Source organism: Austrofundulus limnaeus, unplaced genomic scaffold, assembly GCF_001266775.1.
Source record: "Austrofundulus limnaeus strain Quisiro unplaced genomic scaffold, Austrofundulus_limnaeus-1.0 Scaffold441, whole genome shotgun sequence".
NCBI lineage: Eukaryota > Metazoa > Chordata > Actinopteri > Cyprinodontiformes > Rivulidae > Austrofundulus > Austrofundulus limnaeus.
The window spans coordinates 390,557-398,563 of NW_013952843.1; the positions used below are offsets into that span (position 1 = coordinate 390,557).

General features: G+C 38.3%; 2 protein-coding genes across 5 annotated transcripts in view; both read right to left on the bottom strand.

Moving 5' to 3' along the window:
* Positions 1 to 2,763, bottom strand: part of LOC106529419 (glutamine synthetase) — a 13,351-nt gene extending 10,588 nt beyond the window's left edge. For 3 of the 4 annotated variants that reach the window (XM_014024837.1, XM_014024835.1, XM_014024838.1), the window contains exons 1-2: positions 2,474 to 2,763; positions 1,006 to 1,138 (exon numbers count right to left, since the gene is read on the bottom strand). The gene's annotated coding sequence lies outside the window, so the exon portion shown is untranslated. Of the gene's footprint in view, positions 1 to 1,005; positions 1,205 to 2,473 lie in introns of those variants that run through there. The other variant, XM_014024836.1, reaches the window with a different exon arrangement.
* Positions 2,764 to 3,658: 895 nt separating this feature from the next.
* The window catches only part of mamdc4 (MAM domain containing 4), a gene marked incomplete in the record, with an annotated part of 22,119 nt that continues 17,770 nt past the window's right edge, over positions 3,659 to 8,007 (bottom strand). The window contains 6 exon segments of the mRNA XM_014024834.1: positions 3,659 to 4,109; positions 5,607 to 5,794; positions 6,863 to 6,962; positions 7,041 to 7,165; positions 7,252 to 7,377; positions 7,540 to 7,689. Of these exon segments, the coding sequence (XP_013880288.1) occupies positions 4,080 to 4,109; positions 5,607 to 5,794; positions 6,863 to 6,962; positions 7,041 to 7,165; positions 7,252 to 7,377; positions 7,540 to 7,689 (719 nt within the window).

Sequence of the window (8,007 nt, forward strand, 5' to 3'; positions counted from 1 at the left end):
ATTCATGAGAACTTTGATTCAATTAAATATAACTGATTCAATTCAAGCTAATTTATATCAAGCTAATTTTGAGTCACTTCAACATAACAAATTCAATTCAAGCTAACTTTGATTCAATTCATGATAACGTTTCATTTCATAATGACTCAATTCATGATAACTTAGATTCAATTCATAACTTTTGATTCAATTAAGGATAACTTTGATCCAGTTTAAGATAACCTTTGATTTAAGATTCAATTCAAGCTGATTTTGATTCAATCCATAAGAACTTTGATTCAATTCAGGATAACTGATTCAATTCAAGATAAATGATTCAATTCAGGATAACTGATTCAATTCAGGATAAGGTGTTCAATTCAGGATAAATGATTCAATTCAAGCTAACTTTGATTCAATTCATGAGAACTTTGATTCAATTCATGAGAACTTTGATTCAATTCATGAGAACTTTGATTCAATTCATGAGAACTTTGATTCAATTAAATATAACTGATTCAATTCAAGCTAATTTATATCAAGCTAATTTTGAGTCACTTCAACATAACAATTTCAATTCAAGCTAACTTTGATTCAATTCATGATAACGATTCATTTCATAATGACTCAATTCATGATAACTTAGATTCAATTCATAACTTTTGATTCAATTAAGGATAACTTTGATCCAGTTTAAGATAACCTTTGATTTAAGATTCAATTCAAGCAGATTTTGATTCAATCCATAAGAACTTTGATTAATTCAAGATAACTGATTCAATTCAGGATAACTGATTCAATTCAGGATAACTGATTCAACTCAAGTTAACTTAGATTCAGTTCATGATAACTTAGATTCAGTTCAGTATGACTGAATTAATTTGGGTTAACCTTTGATTAAATTCAAGATAACTTTTGARTCAATTAAGGATAACTTTGATCCAGTTTAAGATAACCTTTGACTTAATTCTGAATATRCATTGATTGAGTACAGATAACATTTTGTTTTCTTTCAGTAAACTGTACCTTTAACGAAATCTTAAAGATTCTTTCTTGTTATGCTTTCCTCACAAAACGGCTGCTCTTCCTCAGGTCCCTCGCCCACCTGCTGCTGCTGCTCATGGATTTGTTGTTTGCCCTCCACGCTCCCTGATGGGCGCTGAAAAGGAAGCGGATTAACAGGAAATGGCAACAGTATTAAATCAGGAGGAAACAATCAACTCTAACCCCGTTCACTTCAGAATCATTGGTACAGCTTAGAGCTGAGAGAAAACACTTGATGAGGATGGTCTGGTAAATATTCAAACTTGGYATTTTTAATGCTTGGGCCAAGTTTTTAGTCCCCAAATTTTCAACAGGGTCGAGGATTTGGAGAAGCCAATCTACTCAACTGTGTCCAAGTTTGATTGGAGGTGAAGACGATGACTTTGGATGTAMTTTTTCTTCATTATTCCATCTACTTCACATCATAATGCTTCCACCTACATTGATAGCAGTTAGTAGTTTTAGGTTTGAAAGCCTCAAATAAAGACCTTTCCCCCTTCACACTCAACACTAGAGCACCTCAGGGATGTGTGCTTAGTCCTCTGCTTTACTCTCATGACTGTGTGTTCTCATTTAACGGCGATATCGTAATCAAGACAGGCCGATGTGAGGTTTATCTATCAGAGTAACAAGAAATACCTCTGCCTGTGAGAAAGCTGGTCCCTGGAGCAAATCCACCTGTTCTACATCTGTAAAATTAAACAGATTAATATGGATTCCAGGCAAAAATAAATAAATTAAAAWACACCCAGAGTGACATCCATCCTGAGGTGAAGAGGGTCGGCTATACTTCCCAGTGACCATTTAACAAGATCCATCCTGGTCACTCTCAGAGGTTCTCAAACTGGGGTCCCTGGACCCCCAGGGGTCCGCGAGAGGTATCTTGGGGGTCCTCAAACATTTTTACTAAAATGTTAATTTTTTGGTTTTTATTTTTAAAAATGCATGAACTAATAAAACAAACATAATAAACCTAATAAAATACATATTCCCATGGTGTTTAGGGGTTGAAATGACAATAAATGATCTTTTAAAACAGCATTTGGTTTATGAGGGGGTCCCTGGAAGTTTTTTCGCCCAGACCCAAATGGCTTGAGAAGCCAACAGAGCAGTTAAGACCAAACGGCACCTCATTCGTCTCAGAGACTTCAGGATCTTTGACACCTGAACCATCGAGAGCACCACCAAGAACTTCAACTGTTCCAGCAGATTTCATCCAATGTGCTGAAAAAACAAATCCTTTTCATGCCAGCAGAAAGAAACGACCAGTTTTTGAAATGTTTCAGGTGAACATCTGGATATATTTAGAGAAATTCCACAATAGATTTAAAAACTTGTCACATATTTTTTTGTTTAAAAGGTCCTTAAGTTAATGTGACATTCAGGCACATGAARGGTTCATTTGAGTGTTTTAATTAACCTTTAAGGTTATAAAGATATTCAGACCCACCTGTAGCGCAGCAGCGGCGGGGGTCCGGCGGCGGTGCGTCTGCGGGGCTTGGCGCTCCGTTTCCGGCGGTCCATCAAGCCGCACACCAGCTCGTGCGCGATCATCACGTAGAGCAGGAAGATGAGCACGGCGGGGTCCATTCAGAGGGGACCAGGACCACCGGACCCCGCACGTGCAGAGAACCAAACGAGACTGACGATGATGATCCCCCTCTTCCTCCTCCTCCTTCAGAGACGACAGCAGAGGGTCGCACGCTGCAGTGGAGGATGTTGCCTTAGAGACGCGACCGTTGCTAAGGGCAGGATGTCGTCATCTCCTCCTCATCCCAAGGACGCGCCAGACATCAGATCAGATTCTTGTGGAGCACGCCGATGTGTCCTCAGGAGACTCCAGATTTATTATTATTTTATCCTGAAAATCCGCTTAACTTGACCAGTTTTCATAAAACATTCAATCCTTTTAAAATAAATTAAAGCTACAATTTATTGAAGGAATGCATATCGCCCGCTTCCTTTTAAGCCAAAGTTTTCGAATAAGATCATCTTATATTAAACCACGACTGAGCACTTGTTAGGTGTGACTCTCATCTACTATCAAACCAAGTTCCAGCTTAATTTTAGAAAAACTGACCAAATTGTAGCTAGTTTTGTGTTTTCTAAGATCGGTTGGCCTTGGCGGCCAACTTAAATACGGTTGACTCCAACAGTTAATCAGTTGAAGTTGTACATTTGATGGTTACTTCCTGAAAGTTTCATTAAAATCCCTCCACTGGTTCTTGAGATATTTTGCTAACAGACAGACAAAGTTGACTTCAATAGTAAATGCTAAAGTTTTAAAAGCAAATCTCATTTAATCGGTTTGTTCTCAGAGTATGTTTTATGGGTCACTCTCAGTTACTACCACACCAAATTTTAGCTCAATATCTAGATAATTGTCTGGGTTACAGACGTTTTTGTGTTTGATAAAACTGATTGCCTGTGGTGGCCATTTTGAGTCGCTTTGACTCGGAAAGGTAAATTCTTGTAGATGTTCATCCTAATATCCCTTATTGTGAGTTTTGTTAAAATCCGTCCATCGTCTCAGAAGATATTTTACTAACAATCAGATGAACGACACAGACACAAGTGATTACACGATCGCACAAACTGCAACTTAATCGTCTAAAACGCATCATAAAAACTGTAACAATATTTCCAAAACACTTTATTTCTAAACAGATATATTATTTTAAAATGTTTTAATTCATTATTTTATGAGATTTGAAAATGTGTTTATAATGTATTTCATGGTTGATTTTCCCTGATTGAACACTAGGGGGCAGCAGAACTACTGAGAGGTCACAGGGCGCAGTTCAAACAGTCTGTTCACTTACAGCAACCAAAAAATAAATAAAATAAAATAATTACGTGGCTGATTTTTCCCCATGAGACCTTCTGAGGATTAAACAAACTCCACTTTTACAAACCTGCCGCCTGAAACTAACATCCTTCAACAACTCAACCGTGATCGTCAGACGTCCGTCAGATCTGTGTGACACAAGCAGTTCTGCAGTGACGTCACCTTAATGTCTCCAAAATCACCTCCAGGTCAAAGGTCAGCTCAGATTTCACTCCACCTCCCGCTCTGCGTCAGAAACCTGCAGCAGGAAAAAATGTTAAATAACATTTTTCTGAAGGAAGTGGTTATATTTAAGGAAGTTCTGACGCTGTAACAACAATAATGCCCAATTATTGCACCAATACGTTGACGATATAACCAAATAACTAAAAGTACTCTTGTGATGATAACTTTTTTTGTCTGTTTTATGTATTAAGCCTGCTTTTTTGGCGTTGTTAGTTTTTCTTCTTTTTTTAATCTCTTTATTACACTGTTCTATAACTCAAATTTCTGCTCGGTTTTATGATAAACTTTATATATTTATATGTGAATTGTGTTGTGTTTTTGAATTTATAATGAAAAAAAATCAGCAGGTTTCACAGACACAATTCAGCGTCGCTCAAATGTGAAAGCAGAGCGCCTTCTAGTGGCTGAGAAACAAACTAAACTAGAGATTGAAAGAAATCAGATTAAATAGAAATATATCAAACAAACTTTATTTTAAAGTCACAGAGTTAGCTACAAGCTACAAGTATCAAAATGCTAATTAAAAATATAAAAAGACTAACTACAAAGTAGCATTATCAAATGATAGGTAAATGTTGCAAAAGGCTAAACAAAAGCTAAAAAAAGCACAATACAAATCATAAAGAGGCAAAAAGCTAGCAAAGCTACAAGCTAAAACAGCAGAATGCTGGCTAAAAATATCAAAACACTACTTAAAAATATCACAGAGCTGGCAAAAAACTGAAAATGACAAAGGACAAATTAAAACACTAAAGTAGCAACAGGCTAACCATAAAGCTATACTAGAAAAGTTCTGGTTAAAAGCCTAAAGTAGCTAAAATCCAAAAACAATAAAACAGAATACAATCATAAAGTAGCAAAAAGCCAAAAACAGCAAAGAACTGCAAAGATAGATTAAAGCTGAAAGTAAGAAAACACTAGCTAAAAAAGAAAAGTAGGAAACATCAGCCAAAAAACAGCAAAATGCTAACTTTAGGCCAAAACAACAAAAAGCTAACTGCAAGTATCAAAAGGCTARCTAAGAGCTAAAAATGACAAAAGACTAAGTAAAGTATATAAGTAGCAAAAGGCTAACCATAAAGCTATACAGAAGAAGTTCTAGTTAAAATCCTAAAATAGCTAAAAGCTAGCTAAAATCTAAAATCAATGCAACAGAATATAAGCATAAAGGGGCATAAAGTTAGATAAAAGCTAAAAACACCAAAAGGCTAACAAAAAGTACTGAAAGGACAAAATAAAGCTGAAAGAAATAAAACACGACCTAAAAAATAAAAGTAGGAAACAATAGCCAAAAATAACAAAATGCTAACCATAAAGCTATGCTAGAGATGTTCTAGATGAAAACCTAAAGTAGCTAAAAGCTAAAAATAATAAACCACGAATCAAAAGGAGAGATAAAAACTCAAAGTAACAAAAGGAAATGTAACAAACACTAGCTAAAAGTAGCAAAAGACAAGCTAAAAGCTAAATAATGAGAACAAAGATAATAAAGGTAAAAGGTGCGACTCACAGCGAGGTCTGATTCGTAAGCCTCGTTACTGAAGCCCCCGGCAGCCGAAGAAGACGAGTGGTGTCCAGCTTCGGCTCTTTTGGGGCCTCGCAGGTAAAACACCAGCAGGCCGATGAGTGTGGCGACCAGCAGCAGGACCACGATCACAGCCGCTGCGACCCCGCCTGCATTGTACGGCTTCTTTGAGGCTGCGGACGACACAGAAAGCTGCAGTTCTACAAAACGCTTCACAGATTAAATTAAATTACAAAGKAGATTAAATTTAAAGAACGCCTATKGCCCACCGCCATCAGACYAACTATTTGTCTGTTAGCAAAATATCTCATCAACCACTGGCTTGAATTTAATGAAACTTTCAGGTAAAAATCATTTGATATAAATCTACAARTGATAAACTTTTGGAATCAATCCAATTCAAGATGGCCGACGCAGCTAACTGARCTTAGAAAACAAAAAAACAGCTAAWATTCAGCCATTTTTACAGATATTGCCCTGAAGATTGGTGTGGTAGTAGAGGAGAGTTATTGACAAAATGTACTAGAAGTGCAACTRGCTGTGAAAAATCTTGGCTTAAAAGCTTAGCACAGACTGTTGGGAGTCATTTTCACTGTCTGTTAGCAAAATATCTCATCAACCACTGGGTTGAATTTAATGAAACTTTTAGGTAATAATCATCGGTTATAAATATACAACTGATAAACTTTTGGAGTCAATCCAATTCAAAATGGCAGATGCAGCTAACCGATCTTAGAAAACACAAAAACAGCTAAAATTCAGCCATTTTTACAGATATTGTCCTGAAATTTGGTACGGTAGTAGAGGTGAGTTATTGACAAAAAGTACTAGAAGTACAACTTGCTGTGCAAAATCTTGGCTTAAAAGTTTAGCACAGACTTTTGGGAGCCAACACTTTTTTGTCTGTTAGCAAAATTTCTCATTAATCACTGGATTGAATTTAATGAACCTTTCAGGTAATAATCATCAGGTATAAATCTACAATTGATAAACTTTTGGAGTCAATCCAATTCAAGATGGCCACCACAATTAAACAACATGAGCCAGCGTAAAATGGCTTCAACTCAGTCATTTTTTACAGATGCTGAGTAAGTTTGGTGTGGTGGTAGCTGAGAGTGACTAACGACACATCCAGTGAGTGTGACAGCTCATGATGCACATAACATTCTTTTTCGAGGGTTATCTTTGTCGGGTGATATGCATTCCTCTAAAGCCTTTGTTTGGATTATGATAAGTCTTACTTGAGCCTGAGTTCGTTTTGCCGCAGTGGCTGCCGATGGTGTACTCGATGTCATCCAGAGCAACGACGCCCGACGTCCCTTTGATCCCTTCGAACACAATCTGTCAGCATCAAAACACAAATCAGCAGCAGTTTATCTTTGCTTATTGACAGGGGGGTTGGGGGCGGGGCTTTCTGACCTGGTACTCTTCAGAGGCTGTGATGTTCACTTCGAAGTGTTTCCACGGTCCTCCCAGCTCATCCGTCGACAGCAGCGAATAAAAAAAATTTCTTGAAACTCTCCAGACCTTCAGCTGGCAGTCCGCTGAAAGACGAGGAGGAAAATGTGAAGCGCCGCGCAAAACAAAAACAAAAAAACAAATCAGTTCGCCTTAAAGCGTCGACGCTCACATGAATGGGGTTTGTAGGCCCAGAATCTCAGACAGGTGACCCCSTTTGAAAGCAGGTGAGGGCTCAGCAGCCACGCGTTTTGATTGGKCGCTGTCCTGTTGCTGCTCGGGAGGAAGAGGAAATGACCTGGAAGAAAAAACATATTTGTCAAATTAAATTCTGGAGCAACAAGTTAGTGCTCACAMTATGTATTGGCGATGACTCTCAGCTACTACCACACCAAATTTGAGCTCACTATATGTCAAATTWATTGAGTTATAGCCKTTTTTCTGTGTTTGTGTTTTTGACCTTTCTCCGTGCCCAGGGTGTGGTCTTCAGTCGGGGTGGAATAGTGCTGCTCTGCCTCGTGACTGGTCAGCTCCCAGTCCAGTTTGTCCAACTTGTTGTTCTGAGTGTTGCTCCAGCTGCACATCCCTGTCTCCAGGCTGCACCTGGAACCTGAGACGTGAAACGGGACCGAAACAGAAAACAAACTAAAAGGCCAAAATCTTCTTATGTTGGCGGGACGGTGGTTAGACTCGTCGCCTCTCAGTGACGGGCCCACCAGGACCACCTAAAGGCCCGAGGCCTTTCTCTGTGACGTTTGTTCTCATGTGGCGTTTTCTACGAGTGTTCCAGTTTCCAGCAAGGAGTTTATATAAAACAGCTGGAGCTCAGAAACCAGGTGACCGTGTGATCGGCTGGAGAAGCTAACGGCTAACGCTAAACAGTCAAGGGTCTGGATTTCCCATTACCAGTAGGGGTGTAAGAAAATAT